The following is a 22,462-nucleotide window of genomic DNA, read 5'->3' on the forward strand; positions in this document are numbered from 1 at the left end:
TACATATCTATACATGTATTCATTCACATGCATCCATATATATGTCATCTTACATAAAGATGATAATTAAAGTAATGGGAGTAGATGAGAGAACTTGGAGGATCCACTTTCTATCAACAAAAACTCATTAGACACTTGCTATATGCAGAAACTCTGCTATATGTTCAGAACTATGAAGAATCCAGGAGATGTGGTCCCCATCCTCATAGTCGGAAAGAAGGAGGGATTAAGTATTTTTCTTTTATTTTTCTTTTCAATCAACAATAAAAAGATGATTTTTGATTTAGGTAGCCTAAGTTTATTAACTCTCTGAACTTCCTGGAGTCTCCTTTTTTTGTGACTGCCAGATAAACTTCAAAGTTAAATATTAAGTACTTTGGTTTGGGGCAAAGCCTTGGGTCCAGCGTGTATTTAGTGTAAAATTCTGAGAGAATTCAATGGAAATCAAATTGAAATATTCCTCAAATAGCAGAAGAATAAATCTGATCCATAATGTTCTAGATCAGCAATGTCAAAGTGTGTTTCTGGGAGTCTCTCAGGGTATCTGTAAAACTATTTTCAAAACAATAAGATGTTTTAATGCTTAGTTTTATAAACTTATATAGACAAAAGCTTTCTATGGGGTCCTCTATTATAACTAAGCATGTAAGGGGTTCTGAGAATGAAAAGTTCAAAAATCATTTTTTAGATGATATTTTAAAAGTAGGATGATAGTTTTCTTAACTTTAGAAATTAGATAGTGATGGGAAACATAATAGAACTGCACTAAACTCTCATGTGGGTGGTCCCAACAAAGATATGTATGTATACATTTTTTGTCTTATTTTTGACTTTTGGTTTTCATCATAGTCATTTACCCTCAGCCCTCACCATTGAAACACTTAAAAAAAAATAAACAAAAGGGGGCAGCTGGGTAGCTCCAGTGGATTGAGAGCCAGGCCTAGAGACGGGAGGTCCTAGGTTCAAATCCAGCCTCAGACACTTCCCAGCTGTGTGACCCTGGGCAAGTCACTTGACCCCCATTGCCTACCCTTACCACTCTTCCACCTATAAGTCAATACACAGAAGTTAAGGGTTTAAAATAAAAAAAAAATAAACATAAATGAGTACTATCACTGATAATGACTGCTGTGTTCCATGTGTGTGGAGTGAAATTCTGAGGTGCCTCATACCCCCCAAATAACTCTAATGAGTAGACAGGAGATCTGATGCTGGCAGAGTTCACGTGGCTTTATTCAGAGGCATGGGGAGGGCATAAAGTGAAGAACATTGTCTGGGCCTAGACAGCATTCTCACAAGGGAAGGAGACAAGGCTGAGGCAATACTACCTGGCCATAAATAGGATGCTCACAAGGGTGGGGGGCAAGGGTGAGGCAATACTGACCGCCATAGCCAGTATCTTCACAAGGGGAAGGAGGCTGAGAGAGAGAGAGAGAGAGAGAGAGAGAGAGAGAGAGAGAGAGAGGCCCCACAGCCTGGGGTCTCAGAAGTGGGCATCAATGCCTAGGTTTACACAGATTTTATAGGGATCCAACACAATGCTATCTCCACTTTCCCATTATCTGTATCTTATTCTACCCTCCTCTTTCTATCCTCCTTATTTTTTCTTACCGCTTCTGACATTTCCAAGTGTATGGGAATATTCCTTAGGTTTGCAATTTTTAGTTGAGTCAGGGTTTTAGGTCCATCCAAGGATTTATCAGACTGCAACAATTCAGGAGGCTGAAACACTCTTTGAAACATTTCTCAGGACATGTAGTCAAGATTATAATTTATAAGTTTTGAGATTTCTCTCACAGGAATTAGGTTCCCCCCAAAACTTCTTCCCATGGGAATAGAAGAAAGGGGGGTGGGGTGTAGTCTCTTAGTCACATTTGAAAAAGAGTATATTAAAGTCCTATATTAATATATGTGTATAAAGCTGCTTGGGGAGAGGGATTTTTCTACTCCTCAAAAGGAGAGATTGATCCTAGTGGAGGGCATCTAACTTCATTATTTTTCTATAAGAAGTTACCAATCTATGATTACTAACACTAATCAATGTATATTGGGGAATAATGCTCAAATTTCATTCCACACACATGTTGGAATCCCCACCTCTTCAGAGAAAAGGCGTGTTTCCTTAACCATTCTCTAGGTCAGAGATTATTTATGACAATTTATCCAAGTTGGCTGCTTTTTAAATTATTGCTATCTGCATTATTCTATGAAAATATCTCAGTAACTGATTTCTATGAATTTTATCCAGGATTCAGTAGACCTTGCACAAATGCAGAGAAACACACAGCAATGGAGAAGTATTTTTAGACACTTCAAATTTGAGATGGAGCAACATGAAGAGAATATCAGGCAGAGGATTAAGAATGTGAAGGACATCCTCCAAAAGATGCAGACTTTCCTTGAGAAAAATAAGTGTGTTTCTTTTTTTAATAACCCTTAACTTCTGTATATTGGTTCCTAGGTGGAAGAGTGGTAAGGGTGGGCAATGGGGGTCAAGTGACTTGCCCAGGGCACACAGCTGGGAAGTGGCTGAGGCCGGATTTGAACCTAGGACATCCCATCTCTAGGCCTGACTCTCAATCCACTGAGCTCTACCCAGCTGCCCCCAAGTGCTTATTTCTGGTTTTATTGTATTGACTCTGATATTTGGTTCAGGTCATTTCATGTTCAAACTTGAAATACATTACTAACAACATGTTGTTTGTCATTCAGTTCTTTTTCAGTTGTGCCTGACTCTTCCTGACCAAATTTGGAGTTTTCTAATTTTTTCTGATTACCTATCAGCACCCCTTCTAAGAGTTCCACCCCTCATCCTCTATCCTTGCCCTCCTAGTTTTAAACCAATCCACCCTTTCGAAGGTTCCTCCTTCATCCTCTCTCCCTTTTCTCCTAGTTCTTATTCTATCCTTTCTAAGAACCCCTCCCTTTTCTTATCTCCTTGCCTTCTTTTTCTCTTAATCTACACACCCTTCTAAGAGTCCCTCCCTTATCTTATCTCTTAACCCTCCTATTTCTCTAAGAAGATTTTTATCCTTCTAGTTGTTCCCTTTTTGACCCAGATCTGATGAGAATAGGGTTCTAGCACAAGTGACCCTCCATTTTCTTCTCCTTCACTGTAATAGTTTTTCCACTCATGCCTTTTTTTATATGATAATTGTCCCACTATACCACTTCCTACCCTATTTTATTAATTTTTTGGGCTCATTCCATTATATTCATCTTGACCTTAAGTCTTCTATCTATATATATGCCCTTTCAAACTCCTCAAGTCATGGTATTCGTAAGGGTTGCAGATAATGTTTTCCCATATAAGAAGTAAACTGTTTGACTTTATAATTGGACTTTCATGTTTACCTTCTTTATGATTCTTGTAGATCAAGTTTTCTACTTAGGTCTAGTATTTACCTCAAGAACAGCTGTAAAGTCCTTAAGTTTACTAAATATCCAATTTTTTCCTTGTAAAATAATACTCAGCTTTGCTGGGTATGTTATTCTTGGTTTTAAACCCAGCTCCTTTGCTCTTTGAAGTATTGTGTTCCATGCCCTTCATTCTTTTATTGCTGAGGCTACTAAGTCTTGTGTTCTCTTCACCATAGCTCCACAGTATTTAAGTCACTTTTTTCCCCTTCTGGTTGCTTATAGTATTTTCTCAACCTGGGAGAATTTTCATCTTTGGAATCTTTTTTCCAGTTGTGATTGGTGGATTCTTTCAACTTCTATTTTACCTTCTGGTTCTAAAACTTCTGGGCAATTTTCCTTAATGATTTCTTGGGGTATAGTGTCTATTTAAAATCACAAATATGCTTCTATATTGGTCATGTTGCAAAAAAACAAAACAAAACAATAAAAAAGAAACAAAAAATGAAAAAAAATATTCTTTAATCTGTGTTTGGAATTAATCAGTTTTCTCTCTGAAGATGAATCATTGGATCCTTTGGAATTAACTTGGATCATTGTATTGATCAGAGTAGCTAAGTCTTTCACAGATGATCATCTTTAGATATTGCAATATTGTATACAACGTTCTCCCGGTTCTTCTCACTTCACTTTGTATAAATTCATATAAGACTAAGCAGGTTTTTCTGAAACTATCTTGTTCATCATTTCTTATAGCCCAATGATATTCAGTCACAATTATATCCAACAATTTGTTCAACCATTCTCCAATTGATGGGCTTCCCCTCAGTTTCTAGTTCTTTGCCACCACAAAAAGAGCTAACAAATATTTTTGTACGCATGGGTCTTTTTTCTTTTTCTTTGATCTCTTTAGAATTCAAACCTAGTAGTACCCACCCTGCTGCTACCCTACCCATAGAGATAGCCAGAGTGTAGGGAAGTGACTGGTGAAGATGTGGCCTCAAAATTGCCTCTCCAGTTGTTTCAGCCCTTGCCTTCTCCATAAACACAACTAGACTCAGGGGAAAAAAAAGTTCTTGACACCAAAAATGTCTTTGGCAATAATGAAACATTTGACTTTAGAAATAGATGCAGTTTTAAAAAACAAAATGACATGAAAGTTTTTTACTACTGGACCATTTCTCATCTGACTTACAGATTTAATTTCCTAAAGTATGGTTTCCTCTTATTAGAGTGTGAACTCCTTGAGAGTAGGGACTGACTTTTCTTTTCTTTTTATCTTTTTATCTTTTTTATCCTTTTATCCTTAATATTAACATGGTACTTCACACATTGTAAGCTTACTAATACCTTTTTATTCATTTTCAGTCATTTGTGAGTTTGGCATAGATTTATGTTACAATAACCCATGGAGACCATCTATAAAAAGAATTGAAATTTGTGTGGTGGAGGGATTCCTCACACCAATAAAACCATAGTTCCATCAAGGATTAACAAATTAGAGAGTCCCATTGGAGAATTATTAGGGTTATAAGGACTCTGAAACCATGACATAAACAGTGGACCAAATGATCTAGAAGGTTTAACTTGACAAAAATAAGATTACAGGGGGGAAAAAGCCATGATAGCTGCTTTCATATACTTGAAGATATGGAAGAAGTAGGGTAATGGCATTCTTCTATCAGAATTTAAATACTTGTGGCTGAAAATTGTATTTTGGCTCAATGTAAAGGTGAACTTCTTAACAATTTCACCTTTTTAATAGTGGAATAGCCTGACTTTGGTCAGGGATGTTGAAAAGGGATTTCTACACTGAACTTCTCAATTTTCTAGGGTTCCTTTCAATTATAGGGTAATATATGTGTCCCTCAGAGGCAGCTAGACATATCATATCACTCTCATTTGTTTTTCAATTGAAAATATATTCAAGTAAATTTGTCAGACATTTATTGACCACTGGGTGGTAAAGACAAATAAGACATCAATTTTAAGCCCAAGTAATTTGAAGTCTATAAGGGAGGTAAGAGATGTACATGAATAACTACAGCATGAGTTAGAATGATTTATGATAATAGTATATAAGAGAAGTTTGAACAAAGTGGCCTGAGATTTCAGAGGATGGAAAAATAACTTTCAGCTTGTAGGATTTATATTAATATCCAATATTCCAAGAATTATATTTTATAAAGTTTACTAATAATCACTTGAAGTAGAAAGAATAAAAGGGAAATAGAAGTAAAAAACCTAATTACTTAACAAAATTAGTACCACGTGACTAAGCTCTCCTTGCCTGTTTTAAAAGAACCATTGGCAGCCTGCTCCACCAAAGCCACAACAGAAAGAGAAGAGAGAGAGGCAGGGCTACACCAAATTAATATCCTCCCTAAGTCAACACGTAATGTGAGAAGGAGAGTGGGGTGCTGGGACTTGTAGTTCTAGGGTACAGATATTAAATTACACAAGCTGGCGCAATCAATGAAGGCTTGATAGTGCAGAGAATATTTGTTATTTTTTTAAAATTTTTTTTTGATATATTTTATTTTTTACATCATCATTTTTTACATCAACCCTTCCCAGAGATTCACATAATAAATTTTTTTAAAGAAAAGAAAAATAAAAATGTTAAAATCAGCAAATCTTATTAATACATTAAAAAAAGATGAGAATATATGCAATGTTCCTCATTCCTAGACAACGTCCTTTCCCTTTTATCTTTGCAAAGGGATATGGGGGAAGATACTGCTTTTTTGGGGGTTGTGCTTGTGGATAGTATTTGAGTGAGTTTTTGCTTAGTAGTACTCAAATAGGCAAACATTGCTAATAGAAGGGAGGATTCCATACTCATTAAGGGTTTCATGAGTAGATATTGAAATATTGTTTTAAGTATATTTTCAACACGATAGTTTCATATTGGAGCACCACTAGTAATGGGAAATCCTTCCCTGTTTCACTAAGTGGGTCTATCACCAGCACCAGGTTTAACCCTCACTTTTACATTTCCACAAAGTAGAGTCACAAGGCTTCTGGGGAAATTGGAAGCAGCTTCTCCAGCAGAAAAAGAAGATGGAGATCTTTGGCCTAGCCTAGTTATCTTTTGGTTCACTACTGTTACAGCTTTGGTGAACATGTCTTATGCTAATAATGTTCTAGATTTGAAGGCCAAAGTAACGAATAGCATAATTTTCTCTGTCCATCTCTCATAGCTCTGTGACTTAAATTGTTAATAGCTCAGTGTTCTCTCCCTTAGTGAGAGCTATCTTAAGTTAATGTAAATAGTTTTGGTTCCAGAGCTACAAAAGTCTGAGTTTATAAATATCTAGACCCTAAACAAAGTTGAAGGACTTTAGGAAGTTAGGAAGAAGAATTTAAAAATCATTAAGTATAAATAATATATTTTTATCATATTTATTACTATAGAGACATGATCTATTTTGTTTTTTTTACATCTCTGTTTCTAATCTCCTTTTTTCCCTCCTTCCATTCTTCCAGTGTACAGACTAACATATCTCCCATCAAGAATTCTGCCAGGAAGTCAATGTGTGCAGAGCTCAAGAAATGTAATGAAGTAAGACTTTGTAACAGAAAGGTTATTCTTCAAAACGCAGGCGACTAGAATTAAATGCTATCCATGGATCTTTTAATCAGGTCTAGGGGAAAAACTGATCAAGTGAATGAACATTTATTAAGCATTTGCTGTATTCCTAGCACTATGATAAGCCCTGGAAATTTGAAGGAAGGCAAAAGACCATCTTTACCTTTGAGGAGCTTACAACATATAAACAAATGGTGGTTTTTAAAAAATTCTTTTAAAAAACTTATTATTTTATTTTAATAACAAATTTCCATATAAGTTTTCTGAAGTTATATGATCCAAATTATCTCCTTCCCTTCTTCCCTCCCCCCACCTAGAACTGACAATCAAAAACATATTTTCCGCATTACTCATTTTTGTAAGTGAATAATTTTATAAAACCACAACCCCAAAACATATACCAAAATAAACAAGTGATAAATCATATGCTTTCATCTGTATGCCTACTTCAACAGTTTATCTGGAGGTGGATAACATTCTTTATCTTGTCCTTCAGAATTATTCTGGATCATTGTATCACTGTTAGTAGTAAGTCTATTACATATGATCATTCATAAATCATTGTTACTGTGTACAATATTTTCCTGGTTCTGCTTATTTTACTCTGTGTCAGTAGTTCATGTGGGTTTTTCCAGCTCTTTCTGAAATCATCCTATTCACAATTTGTTCAGCCATTCCCCAATTGAGAGACATCCCTTTAGTTTCCAAATCTTTGCCACCACAAAAAGAGAAGCTATAAATATTTTTGTACAAACAGGTCCTTTCCCATCTTTAAAAATCTTTTTGGGATACAGACCCAGTAGTGGTATTACTAGAAAAAAAGAGTGTGTATTCTTTTAGAGCCCTTTGGGCATAATTCCAAATTGCCCACCAGAATGGTTAGATCATGATGTTCACAATTCCACTGACAGTGCATTAGTGTCTCAATTTTGCCACATTCCTTCCAACATTTATCATTTTTCTTTATTGTCATATTGATCAATCTGATAGGTGTGAGGTGGTACCTCAGAGTTGCTTTAATTTGCTTTATCTAAGAGTGATTTAAAACATCTTTTCATATGATTATTAGTATCTTTGATTTATTCATTTGAAAACTGCCTATTCCTATCCTTTGACCATTTATCAATTAAGGAATGACTTTTATTCTTATAAATTTGACTTAATTCACTATGTATGAGAAATGAGACCTTTTTCAGAGAAATTTGTTATAAAAAACTTTCCCATTTGTTTCCCTTCTAATCTTGGTTGCTTTGGTTCTGTTTATACAACCCTTTTTTAATTTAATATAATCAAAATTATTCATTTTACATCTTGCAATATTCTCTATATCTTATTTGGTCATAAATTCTTCTCTTCTCCATGGACCTGACAGGTAAACTATTCTATGTTCCCCTAATTTACTTCTAATATCATTCTACATTTAAATCACTCATTTTGACCAAATATGTTTTCAGGTACTGAAAGCTACATGTACTTGCAGTGACTCCTTATAACCCTCTCTATCAAGTGGTTATATTTTAATGAATCTGAAACTTTTTCCTTCTGGTTTACGCCTTGGACAAGTTTATATAAAGCCTCATTAGTTGTATCTGAAATAGTAACTTTTCAAGGTCACTTGGGAGAATTTTCTTAAAATTTTACTCAATTGCCTTGAAAAGAATTCTGAATTTGGATTCAGACAACCTGTGTTTAAGGTGAGGCTCTGCCACTTGTACCCCTCCACAGTGGTGTGTGATGTTGGGCAAGTAATTTAATTTCTCTGGGCTTCCCTTAGCTCATCAACAAAATAATGGGATTAGACCAAATGATATCCGAGATTCTTTTCACCTTTGAAGTGGTAAATAAATTCTCACAAGAAGCATTTCATTTAAACAGAAATATATGAAGTGTCTTTGATATGATGCTACTAGTGGACATAGAATTTATAAAAATGGAATCATCCTACCCTTAAGGAGCTCACATTTTGTACATGGATAAGTAATTATTCAAACTTGTTCTTATTCAATCATTGCAGGTCATGTCTGACTCTTTATGACTCTTTTTGGAATTTTCTAGTAAAGATACTGGAGTGGTTTGCCATTTCCTTCTCCAGTTCATTTTATGATGAGGAAAAGTGACTTTAAGTGACCATCACCTAAATACACAGCTAGTATGTATCTGAGGTCAGATTTTAACTCAGGTCTTCCTGACACCAGACCTGGTGACACTCAGGTGCTCTACAGATAATCTATTCAACTTTACACTGTATTCTACCTATAGATTTACATACTATCAAAGAAAGAGGGGACCCATCTATATATTTATATATCTATACCCATCTATACAGACAACTCCTGCTCCTATGGCTACATCTCTGCTAGAACTCTCTTCTGTCTCCCATGTCTCTCTACCCTTGATTCTTTCTCCACTGAAGTTCAAACCACTAGTACCCTCTGTTGAGCTATCTTCTCTACTGCTGTATTGCCACTTGTTGCTTCTTTACAGTGCTTCATTTATTGGTGCCTCTACTGGTATTCTTTTGTTCTCCAATGATGCCATCTTTTTGTCTTCCATTACAACAACTTTCTGTATGCTGTGTTGTTTCCATCCATTAAAATGGAAATAATATATTCACCTTTTTCTCCAAAAGGGAGAGCATCTGGCTTTTAATCCATAGCTACAGAATCTCATTCAGCCCTTTTGTCATCCCACTCAACATCTGCCTTCAGATGTAACTGTAAGGCTTAGTTTAAATCAGTTTTTTGAATGTCTTTGATTTGTCTTGAGTTTTATTAGTCACTTCATTCTTGCTGTTGTAGTGTTTGATTTGGAATGATTACATTCTTTTCAACTCCTATGTTAGGAGCCCACCAGCCAAGGTCCATGCTGATTACTCTAGGAGCTTTCTCTATCAAGCCCCAGGAAGAGAGTTGAGCATCCTTTCCCCTGCTTTCCTTTAGGCATTAACATCACTCCTCTTACCAAAGTAAAAGAATAGGGAAGAATTTGCATTTGTGTCAGGAAGTAGGACAATGGAAGAATGACTCAGAAGGAAGGAAAAAAGGTACAGCAAATATTTGGATCCAAGTAATTGATGGTAAACATTTTTTTAAAACCCTTATCTTCTGTCTTAGAATCAATGTGTATTGGTTCTGAGGCAGAAGAGCTGTGAGAGGACTAGGCAATGGGGGTTAAGTGACTTGTCAGTGGTGGGGCGGGGTAGGGAAGTGTTGGAGACCAAATTTGATCTAGGACTTCCCATTTTTAGCCTTGGATCTCAATCCACTGAGCTGTGTAGCTGTCCCATAAACATTTCTTGAAGAAAGGAAAACTTCTGGTGATTTATGCCAGGAAAAATTATGTCACCCAAAAGAACCTAGAAAGAACATTGCTAAGAGTTCTGAAATCCTAGAGGAAAATTGAAGATATTGTAAGTTCAAGTGGTGTTTTCTTCACTGTGGCTAATTGGAAGTGGGGAATTCAAAAGGAATCTTGTTGTTGTTTATTTGTTTTTAACATGGTTTGAAATATAGAAATGATAAACTCTTGATTATGGATAAAGTACACCTAATGAATATTTGTAAAAATATATTTGCTTGGAATCCTGAAAATCTACTTAAGATGAAAAGCCAGAAGACTGCCAGGCTAGAATATATCTAAGAGAGGGTGAGCTGGTTGATGACAGGATTAGAGAACATGTCATAAGAAAATGGATTGAAAGAACTTTGGATAATTTAGCCTGGAGAAAAGAAGCTATTTTGGGGCGAGGGAGAGTGGAGTGAGGTATGAAAGCCATCTTCAGATATTTGAAGAGTTATCATGTAGAAGAGGGACTATATTTGTTCTTTATAGACCCACAAAACCCAAGTAGGAGCTAGAAATGGAAGTTGTGGGGAGTCAGATTAAGGCTTGAAGCAAAAAAGAAAAAAACTTCCTCCAAGTAATTAGATTTATCCAAAAATGGAATGGAATGCCTTGGAATACCTTTTCATTAGAGGTCTTTATGCAAAAATTGGGTGGTCACTTATAGAATATGTGGAAAGAAAGTTATTAGTTGGAGTAAGCGGTCTCTGGAGTTTTTTCCAAGTCTTTCTGTCATCTTACAATGAGAGAAAGAAAAGGACTGATTGAATGATGGGAAGAAGGAGCGTGGTTTAGTTAATAGAAAGATGGCTGTGGGGTCAGGAAGACCTGTATTGAATCCTGCCTCAAATCTTACCATCTTGTGGCAATTAGTTCATGAACTTCTTTGGACCTTAGACACTTCCTAGCTGTGTGAGCTGGGCATGTCACTTATCCCCAGTTGCCTAGCTTTTACCATTATTCTGCCCTAGAACTGATACAGAATATCAATTCTTTTATTTTTTTTTAAACCCTTGTACTTCGGTGTATTGTCTCATAGGTGGAAGAGTGGTAAGGGTGGGCAATGGGGGTCAAGTGACCTGCCCAGGGTCACACAGCTGGGAAGTGGCTGAGGCCGGGTTTGAACCTAGGACCTCCTGTCTCTAGGCCTGACTCTCACTCCACTGAGCTACCCAGCTGCCCCCTAGAATATCAATTCTAAGACAGAAGGTAAGGGTTTAAAAACAATTAACCGCAGATAATATCACCTTCTTTATCTGGAAATGAATTAATTGCCCTCTAAGATCCCTTCAATCTAACAATTAATGATTCTATGACCTAGTAATCTCACAGAGCAAGATGTAAGAAGAGTTAAAAGGAGATGGGAACAAGGGCATGAGAGAAAGAGTTAACTTGGACAAGGGGAAGAAATAAAACTGCTCAGAGATGGGCATGGGATAGAACTGAAGGTTTGAGGGGAAAAAATAGGTTTGGAATAAATAGGGTGGCAAGTGTGATAGCTGGGCTATCTGATTGCCATAAAGGAATAGAGGACCCAAAATAACTTAGAAATCAGGTATTTGTAATGAACTTGATGTCATTTCATAAATTTCTCTATCAGCTGTCAACTTCATATTATCCTTGCTAATCTGGGCCTCGGGGATTCTCCTATTAGTGGGATATTGTTTTCTTTTCTATTTTAGATGTTGTCTGAAGATGCCGACAGTTTGAGTGGAGATAAACTTCTTGAAAAGGTAGAGACTCTCAAGATTGCTTTTCGCCTACAGACAAGTTGGACAGAGCTGGGGAAGGCAATAATAAATCGTCATAGAAATATAGATGGGGAAACTCCCCCAGAACAGGGCCTCATGGAAGAGATTAGTAGGAGTGGCAAAAGACTGTGCAGAGAATATGAATCAAGAGTGAATGGAGCAGAAAATGGTAATTATACAATGAAAATTATATCATTATGTAGAATGATGCATCATAATAGACCATTTAAAAAAATCATTGTTTGCATATGAAAATCAGTTTTGAGCCAATGCAGTCTTCTAAACAAATTCTTAATCCACAACGGTTTAGAAATATTACAGTGATGGTAGAGGGGGTGTTGTGGAAGGGACAAGGAAGGAGTCCTTCTAGAGGTAATCAGACATAAAAACTAAAAAAAAAAAATTGACAGTCTGTAAGTACTGACAGCCCCACAGACCTTATTAAAATCTTTGGACATAATTATATCGATCACATAACAATCACTGATTTTTATACTGATGTTTCTGAGTTATTAAAAAGTAGTTAAATTCTATTAATTTTGTTGTTTTTAAAAGTCAAAATATGTAATGCATCTTAGAAAATTTTTAAATGGAAATGGTTAAAATTTTAAAAAAGGCTTAGTGCTTTGGAAAATTCACGTATATGGAATGGCCTATTTCCCACTGATGGTGGTTAGGTAGAACATGCCAGTGTATCAACACAACTGTATTATTTTATTTTATTTTGTTTTGGGATAATATTTTACTTTTCCCCAAAATTACATGTAAAAACTATTTTTAACATTTAAAAAATTGAGTCCTAGATTCTCTTCCTAACTTTTCCCCTCCCTTAGATGGTAAACAATCTGATATAGATTTTACATGTGCAATCATGTATAACTTTTTTCATTATTAGTTGAATTTTTTCCTTATTAGTTGTTTTATGTTCGAAACTTAAACAAAAATAAAGAAAGTGAAACAGTATGCTTTGTTCTGGATTCAGAATCTATCAGTTCTTTCTCTGGAGGTTAATGGCATTTTTCATCATGCATGAGTCCTTTGAGATTATCTTGGATTGTTGTATTGCTGAGAACAGTTATAAGTCATTAACAGTTTTTCATCATAATATTGCCATTAACTGTGTACAATGTTTTTCTGGTTCTATTCACTTTACTATGCATCATTTGTGTGGGTCTTCACAGGATTTTCTGAAATCATCCTACTCTTCATTTCTTATAGCACAACAGTATTCCATTACAATCATATACTACAACTTGTTCAGCCATTCTCTAATTGATGAGCATAATTTCACTTTCTAGTTCTTTTCCACCACAAAAAGAGCTGCTATAAATATTTTTGTACACAGAGAGCCTTTTCCTTTCTTTTTAAAAATCTTTTCAGGATATAGACTTTAAAGCACTGTTGAAGGAATCAGTTCACAACTCCTCCAAGAGTGCCTTAATAAAAAAATCAAGGGAGAAATTAATAAAATCGAAAGTAAAAGAACTATTGAATTAATAAATAAGACTAGAAGCTGGTATTTTGAAAAAACAGATAAAATAGACAAAGTACTGGTCAATCTAATAAAAAAAAGGAAAGAAGAAAACCAAATTGATAGTATCAAAGATGAAAAGGGAGATCTCACCTCTAATGAAGGGGAAATTAAGGCAATCATTAAAAACTATTTCGCCCAATTATATGGCAATAAATATAACAATTTAGGAGATATGGATGAATATTTACAAAAATATAAATTGCCTAGATTAAGAGCAGAAGAAATAGAATACCTAAATAATCCCATATCAGAAAAAGAAATTGAACAAGCCATCAAAGAACTCCCTAAGAAAAAATCACCAGGACCTGATGGATTCACAAGTGAATTCTATCAGACATTCAAAGAGCAACTAATCCCAATACTATACAAATTATTTGATATGATAAGCAAAGAAGGAGTCCTACCAAATTCCTTTTATGACACAAATATGGTACTGATTCCAAAGCCAGGTAGACCAAAAACAGAGAAAGAAAACTACAGACCAATCTCCCTAATGAACATAGATGCAAAAATCTTAAATAGAATACTAGCAAAGAGACTCCAGCAAGTAATTAAAAAGATCATCCACCATGATCAGGTGGGATTTATACCTGGAATGCAAGGATGGTTCAACATTAGGAAAACCATCCACATAATTGACCATATCAACAGTCTAACAAACAAAAATCACATGATTATCTCAATAGATGCTGAAAAAGCCTTTGACAAAATACAGCATCCATTCCTATTGAAAACACTGAAACGTATAGGAATAGAAGGACTTTTCCTAAAAATAATAAAAAGTATATTCCTAAAACCATCAACAAGCATCATATGCAATGGGGATAAATTAGAAGCCTTCCCAATAAGATCAGGAGTGAAACAAGGATGCCCATTATCACCTCTATTATTCAACATAGTACTAGAAACACTAGCAATAGCAATTAGAGAAGAAAAAGAAATTGAAGGTAACAAAATAGGCAATGAGGAGACTAAGCTATCACTCTTTGCAGATGATATGATGGTCTACTTAAAAAATCCTAGAGAATCAACTAAGAAGCTTATAGAAATAATCAACAACTTTAGCAAAGTTGCAGGATACAAAATAAATGCACATAAATCATCAGCATTTCTATATATTTCCAACACATTAGAGCAGCAAGAGGTAGAAAGAGAAACACCATTTAAAATCACCCTAGACAATATAAAATATTTAGGAATCTATCTACCAAAACAAACACAGCAATTATATGAAAACAACTACAAAATACTTTCCAAACAAATAAAACTGGATCTCAACAATTGGAAAGCCATTGATTGCTCATGGGTAGGATGAGCTAACATAATAAAAATGACCATTCTACCCAAATTAATTTACCTATTTAGTGCCATACCTATTAAACTACCAAAAAACTTCTTTACAGAATTAGGAAAAACTATAACAAATTTCATTTGGAATAACAAAAGATCAAGAATATCAAAGGAAATAATGAAAAAAAATGTGAAGGAAGGGGGCCTAGCAGTACCAGATATTAAACTACAAAGCAGCAGTCATCAAAACAATATGGTACTGGCTAAGAGACAGAGAGGAGGATCAGTGGAATAGACTTGGGTTTAATGAAATCAGCAAGACAGTGTATGATAAACCCAAAGAGCCCAACTTTTGGGACATGAACCCACTATTTGACAAAAACTGCTGGGAAATTTGGAAAACAATATGGGAGAGATTAGGTTTAGATCAACATCTCAAACCCTACACCAAGAAAAATTCAGAATGGGTGAATGACTTGAATATAAAGAGGGAAACTATAAATAAGTTAAGTGAACACAGAATAGTATGCCTGTCAGATCTCTGGGAAAGGAAAGATTTTAAAACCAAGCAAGAGTTAGAGAAAATTACAAAATGTAAATTAAATGGTTTTGATTATATTAAGCTAAAAAGCTTTTGTACAAACAAAAACAATGTAGTCAAAATCAGAAGGGAAACAACAAATTGGGAAAAAATCTTTATAACAAAAAACTCTGACAGGGGTCTAATTACTCAAATATACAAGGAGTTAAATCAATTGTATAAAAAAATCAAGCCATTCCCCAATTGATAAATGGGCAAGAGATATGAATAGGCAATTTTCAGGTAAAGAAATCAAAAGTATCAATAAGCACATGAGAAAGTGTTCTAAATCTCTAATAATTAGAGAAATGCAAATCAAAACAACTCTGAGGTATCACCCTCACACCTAGCAGATTGGCTAAAATGAAAGAAGGGGAGAGTAATGAATGCTGGAGGGGATGTGGCAAAATTGGGACATTAATGCATTGCTGGTGAAGTTGTGAACTGATCCAATCATTCTGGATGGCAATTTGGAGCTATGCTCAAAGGGCTATAAAAGAATGCCTGCCCTTTGATCCAGCCATACCATTGTTGGGTTTGTACCCCAAAGAGATCATAAATAAACAGACTTGTATGAAAATATTTATAGCTGCGCTTTTTGTGGTGGCAAAGAACTGGAAAAGGAGAGTATGCCCTTCAATTGGGGAATGGCTGAACAAATTGTGGTATATGCGGGTGATGGAATACTATTGTGCTAAAAGGAATAATAAACTGGAGGAATTCCATGTGAACTGGAAAGACCTCCAGGAATTGATGCAGAGTGAAAGGAACAGAGCCAGAAGAATATTGTACACAGAGACTGATATACTGTGGTAAAATCGAATGTAATGGACCTCTGTACCAGCAGCAATGCAATGACACAGGACAGCTCTGAGGGATTTATGGTAAAGAACGCTACCCACATTCAGAGGAAGGACTGCAGGAGAGAAAACATATAAGAAAAACAACTGCTTGAACGCATGGGTTGGGGTGGACATGATTGGGGATGTAGACTCGAAACTACCACACCAATGCAACTATCAACAATTTGGAAATAGGTCTTGATCAAGGACACATGTTAAAACTAGTGGAAATGTGCATCGACTATGGGTGGAGGGAGAGCGGGGGGTGAAGGGGAAAGTAGGGACATGAATCATGTAACCATGTTAAAAATGAATATTAATAAATGTTTAAAAAAAAGAGTGCCTTAATATCTTAATCTTCCCACATCCCTTCTAATATTTGTCGTTTTCCTTTTCTGTCATAGCAGCTAATCTGATAGATGTGAGGTGATACCTCAGAGTTGTTTTAATTTGCATTTCTATGATTAATAATGATTTAGACCAGTGATAGGCAAACTTTTTTAAAGAGGGGGCCAAAGGAAAGGAAATTCTCATCTGTCAGTCTGTTTCTAAGGCAACTTTTTTGATGTTTCATTGTATTGTATACTATTCATTGTATTTGTCACATTAGGAATAATGTCCCCTGGTGGGATAGAACATTTCAGGGGGTCTGCATCTGGCCCACTAGTCATAGTTTGCCCATCACTGATTTAGAGTGTTTTTCACATCAATATAGATAGCTTTGGTTACTTCTTTTTTTTTTTAAATTTTTTTTTTAAACCCTTAACTTCTGTGTATTGACTTATAGGTGGAAGAGTGGTAAGGGTAGGCAATGGGGGTCAAGTGACTTGCCCAGGGTCACACAGCTGGGAAGTGTCTGAGGCCGGATTTGAACCTAGGACCTCCTGTCTCTAGGCCTGGCTCTCAATCCACTGAGCTACCCAGCTGCCCCACTTTGGTTACTTCTTAAGAAAACTGCCTGTTCATATTCTTTGACCATTTATTAGTTGTGGAATGACATGTATTCTTAAACATTTGACTAATTTTTCTACTTCTTTGAGAAATGAGGCCCTTATTTGAGAAACTTGTAAATTTTTTCTAGTTATGATTGCTGTGTATCACCCCCATCCTATTTTGCCTCCTGTTTATTCGATTCCCTCTCTTCTTTCACCCTTTTCATCCTCTTAGTTCAAGTTTTGCTGTTGTCCTCCACCTCTCCCAATTTTCCCTCCCCTCTATCCCCTCCCTCCTTTTCTTATCCCTTTCCCCTTCTACTTTTTGGTAGGGTAAGACAGATTTCTATATCCAACTGAATGTGTATGTTATTCCCTCTTTGAGCCAATTCCAATTAGAGTAAGGTTCAAGCACTCCCCACCTCCTCCATTTCCCCCTCCACAGTTAAACTTCTTTAATATCTTTTTCATGTGAAATAATCTATCCCATTCAATTTCTTTCTTCTCCCTTCTTCCAGTGCATTCCTCTTTAATTTTATTTTTTTATGTCTCATCATATTCTCACATCCATGGCCTCTGTCTGTATATGCTTCTTTTGACTGCCCTAATAATGATAAAATTTAAAGGAATTACAAATATCATCTTCCCTTGTAGAAATGTAAACATTTTAACCTTATTGAATCTCTTATGATTTCTCTTTCCTATTTATTTTTTTATGCTTCTCCTGAGTCTTGTATTTTAGAATTGAATTTTCTATTCAGCTCTGGTTTTTTCATCAGGAATGTTTGAAAGTCCTCTATTTCTTGAATATCCATTTTTCCCTCTGAAGGATTATACTCAGTTTTGCTGGGTAGATGATTCTTGATTGTAATCCTAGCTCCTTTGCTCTTTGGAATATCATATTTTAGGCCCTTTGATATTTTAATGTAGAAGCTACCAAATCTTATGTTATCTTCGTACTCCACAACATTTGAATTGTTTCTTTTCTTTTTTTATAACCCTTTCCTTTTGTCTTAGAATCTATACTATCAGTTCCAAGGCAGAAGACTGGTAAGGGCTAGGCAATAGGGATTAAGTGACTTGCCCAGGGTCACACAGTTAGGAAGTGTTTGAAGCCACATTTGAACCCAGGACCTCCTGCCCCAAGACCTAGTTCTCTATCCACTAAGCTACATAGCTGCCCCTGAATTATTTCTTTGTTGGCTTTTTGTGGTATTTTCTCCTTGACGTGGGAGCTCTAGAATTTGGCCATAATATTCCAGGAAGTTTTCATTTGGGGAAATATTTTAGGAGGTGATTGGTGAATTCTTTCAGTTTCTATTTTACCGTTTGGTTCTAGAATATCAAGGCAGTTTTCCTTGATAATTTCATGAAAGATGATATCTAGGATCTTTCTGATCATGGCTTTCAGGTAGTCTAATAATTCTTAGATCATCTCTCCTGGATCTATTTTTCATGTATGTGAGCAACCACAAAATATCTTTTCTGCCTTAGAACTGTGAAAAGAGTTCTAGATTCACTGGGGCCATAAGCACATGGGTGTTAGTGCTCCTCTTTGCCCTGGGTCTGTGACCTAGACCTGGTACCTGGATCTGGCTATTGGCAATGCAACAGAAGCCTACATTCAGTACCAGCAAAGCAACTGCCTGAAATCTCCTTCTGTCCAGTTTTCCAACTCTCTTCTATAGGTTGAGAACTTCAGAAGCTGTTGCTACTGATTCAGCCACCCAAAAGGGCTGTGCTGGCTTACTGAGGTGGAGCAAACTGAGACAAACAGAGGTTAAATGACTTGTCCAGGGGCTATACAGCTAATAAATTTGTCTGAGCCTGGATTTGAAAGCCAATCTTCTTGATTTTAGATCTAGCTTTCCATCCACTATGTCACCTCATTGTGCCCCCAAAAAGTTTAGAACCAACAAAGCTTCTGGGAGTCAGGAGTCTTTTAATTGGGATGCAGATGAAAAAGGGAACATTTTGCTGTGGACCAGGGTAAAGTGGTGGGCAGAAGATGGGAGCAGGTTTACTTATTACCACGCAACATTAGCTGAGGAATCAGAAATGTTTCCTTGGGTTCTTGGAATAGAGACTAATAATGGGAATGGGGACCTGACTAAAGTTTTCTGCCAGGGCTATTCTTCCTTAACAAACTCTTAAAAGGGATTTGTGGCATTGGAATTGACCATTATTGCTGTCTACCATCACTCCTTTGAGAAAAGGACAACAAAGGTTTACCTTTGGAATTTGGCCATAATATTCTGGAAATTTTCATTCTGTGAATGTGTTTCAGGAGATGATTAGTAGATTCTTTCAATTTCTATTTTACCCTCTGGTTCTAGAATATCAAGGCAGTTTCCTTAATAATTTCATGAAAGATGATATCTAGGGTCTTTCTCATCATGGCTTTCAGGTAGTCAAACAATTCTTAGATTATTTCCCTTCCTACCTCCTCCTCTCTTTCTGCCTGTAGTGTGAAGGTTCTTTATAGCCACATATCTCTATTTCTAGTTTCAGATTTATGTCATGTAAAACTATGACTGACCATATTATCATGTCTATTACTTAAATAATGCACACAGAAAGATTGCAATGGAAGAATTTGGTGAAGTACTTATGGTACAGAAAAAAAAAAAAAAAAGAGGATGAACCTTCCAAGTCTGACTGTCAGAGAGTAGCATAGAAAGCCATTATTTTTTTCTTACAGTTTTTATTTTTTAATATATCAAATATAAATTTATTCAGGATGCATAATCTTTAATTTATAGAATTATTACATTTATTATAAATTATATATAAGAACCCTCAAAAGTTCCTAAAGTGGACCCATGTGACACCCCTAGGATGTGGAGTAAATCAGCTTCAGGTGACTTAGATTGGCAGGTGTAACTTCTAGCCTCAGGAATGAGTGGGATGGAGCAGAAACTTGGACTCAAGTAAGATCATGCCTTCTGGCATCCAACCTATTGGTAGAGGAAGTTGTGGTCCAGAAAGAGTAGCTACATATTGGAGTCAATCCCCAGGATTTCAAAGGCTGGAGGTCAATGCCTCTACAAGCTAACCCTTTCTCACACGGCCATCTGCTATTTAATGCTAGTTAATATTATTGTTCAGTCATGTCTGACTCTTCTTGACCTCACTTGAGCTTTTCTTGGCAAAGGTACTGGAGTGGTTTGCCATTTTCTTCTCCAGTTCATTTTACAGAGGAGGAAACTGAGGCAAACAGAGGTTAAGTGACTTGCCCAAGGTCACACAGCTAGTAAATGTCTGAGCCCCTTTACTGTTCATAACAGAGGCTGGATTTGAACTCAAGAAGAAGAGTCTCTCTGACTCCAAGCCTGGTACTCTATCCACTGCAACACCTAATGTGATCAGTCACAGTTTTATATGACACAAATCTGGAACTAGAAATAGCTTAAAGAAATAGAGAAGTGTGTGTACAAAGAACCTTCAGGCTACAGGCATAAAGAGAGGAGGTGGGGAGGGAGTTAAATCTTCAATGTTCTTTGTTTTTTGTGAGTGGGAAGGGGGAAGGAGAGAGAAAAGAAGAGAAAGAGGGAGAAGAGAAGAACATATTTCACAATCAATTAAAAGTAGTAGAAAGAAAAATGGTAGTTTGGGGCTTTGGTCCAGAAAAAGGACTTGACTTCTTCAGCATCAAGACCTTGCTGCTGATGGCAGGTGTTAATGATCAACTTCTCCACCCACCCCCTGTGGAAGAGGGGAGAAGGAAGGAGAAAGGAGAGGAGTGAAAAGCATCTGAATTGTGATAGAAAGCATCTTATTGTCTACCTCCACTTTATTTACTGGTAGTCAAGTGACACAGGAAGACCTGAATTTAAATCTGGCTTTTTATGGTACTGGCTATGCAACCCTAATAGGCAAGGCACCTAACCTCTGTCTGCTTCAGTTCCCTTATCCATAAAATGAGAATAATAAGAACACCTACCTTCCAGTGTTGTTGTGAGGAGCAAAGTGAAATCACCCCTAAAACAGAAGAAATTTTAAAAAAAGACAGAACACATTATTCACCTTTATATGCTAACAAAACTAAGAACACAAAAATAAAGGAAGGCTCTCAAAACTATAAAATATCATAAATATCAGAAGACCAGACAGAGATCTTAAATAACCTAATCTCAGAAAAGGAAAGAGATCTAGATTCAAGAAACCTACCAAAGAAAATATTCCTGGTCCTGGTGGATTCACAGGGGAATACTACCAGGCTTAAACCCCATACTTCATAAATTATTTTCAAAAATTGAGAAAGAAAGGATTTTATCAGAATCCTTTTATGAGAAAAATATAATTATAATGCCTAAACCAGGGTAAGATAAAACACAGGAAAAAAACTAAACGTCAGTATCATTCATGTATATCGATTCAAAAATTTTAAACAAAGTTCTGTCAGACTATAGCAATTTATCCAAGAAATCATTTGTGACCAAGTGGGATTTATATCAGGAAAACAATCAACATAGTTAATCAGATTAAAAACCCTCCAAATCCAAAAGCCACATGATCATTTCGATACAGAAAAAGCCTCTTACAGGGGGCAGCTGGGTAGCTCAGTAGATTGAGAGTCAGGCCTAGAGACGGGAGATCCTAGGTTCAAATCTGGCCTCTGACACTTCCCAGCTGTGTGACCCTGGGAAAGTTACTTAACCCCCATTGTCTACCCGTATCACTCTTCTGCCTTGGAGCAAATACACAGTATTGACTCCAAGACGGAAGGTAAGGGTTTAAAAAAAAATCAAAAAAAGAAAAAGCCTGTTACAAGATTCTCTTATGCCAAAGCACCCTACAAAGTAAACAGCATCTCTCTAAAACCAAAAGCAAGTATCAGATGCAGTGGTGATGTAGCAGAACCTTTCCCAATAAAATAGGTGTGAAGCAAGAAAGCCCCTTCTGATAGCCAGTCAGCAAGGATGTGCTGTTTGACAAGTCCCTAAGGAAACTTCTACAGCCTACAGTCAGAATCAAAACAGCACTGGAAAGTGGGGGGAAACCAAGGTCTGAGGTTGGGGTTTTGCTGCAAGCCAAGTTTAGTGTAGCCTCGCTGTTGGTATGTTGGTGATAGGAGGGATGCTAAATGAGCTTAGGATATGTGCCAATTCGTGATTTTTTAAAACTTTTTTTGGATTTTGGGTGTTCTAGACTATGGAGACAGCTGAATTTGCTTTGTCTTTGACTTCTAAGTTTCTGTTTTGGAGAGGTTGGAGATTGCCCAGAGTCACAGAACTAAGAA

The 22,462-nt window shown here is 36.3% G+C and overlaps 1 protein-coding gene across 1 annotated transcript in view; it reads left to right on the plus strand.

Annotated features, from left to right (window-relative positions):
* AXDND1 (axonemal dynein light chain domain containing 1) overlaps positions 1-22,462 on the plus strand; it is a 147,644-nt gene that overhangs the window by 56,110 nt on the left and 69,072 nt on the right. The window contains exons 13-15 of the mRNA XM_044674894.1: positions 2,249-2,412; positions 6,847-6,922; positions 11,974-12,211. Of these exons, the coding sequence (XP_044530829.1) occupies positions 2,249-2,412; positions 6,847-6,922; positions 11,974-12,211 (478 nt within the window). The remainder of the gene's footprint in view (positions 1-2,248; positions 2,413-6,846; positions 6,923-11,973; positions 12,212-22,462) is intronic.

Source organism: Gracilinanus agilis, chromosome 4 (genome assembly GCF_016433145.1).
Source record: "Gracilinanus agilis isolate LMUSP501 chromosome 4, AgileGrace, whole genome shotgun sequence".
In the NCBI taxonomy this organism is placed as follows: Eukaryota; Metazoa; Chordata; class Mammalia; order Didelphimorphia; family Didelphidae; genus Gracilinanus; species Gracilinanus agilis.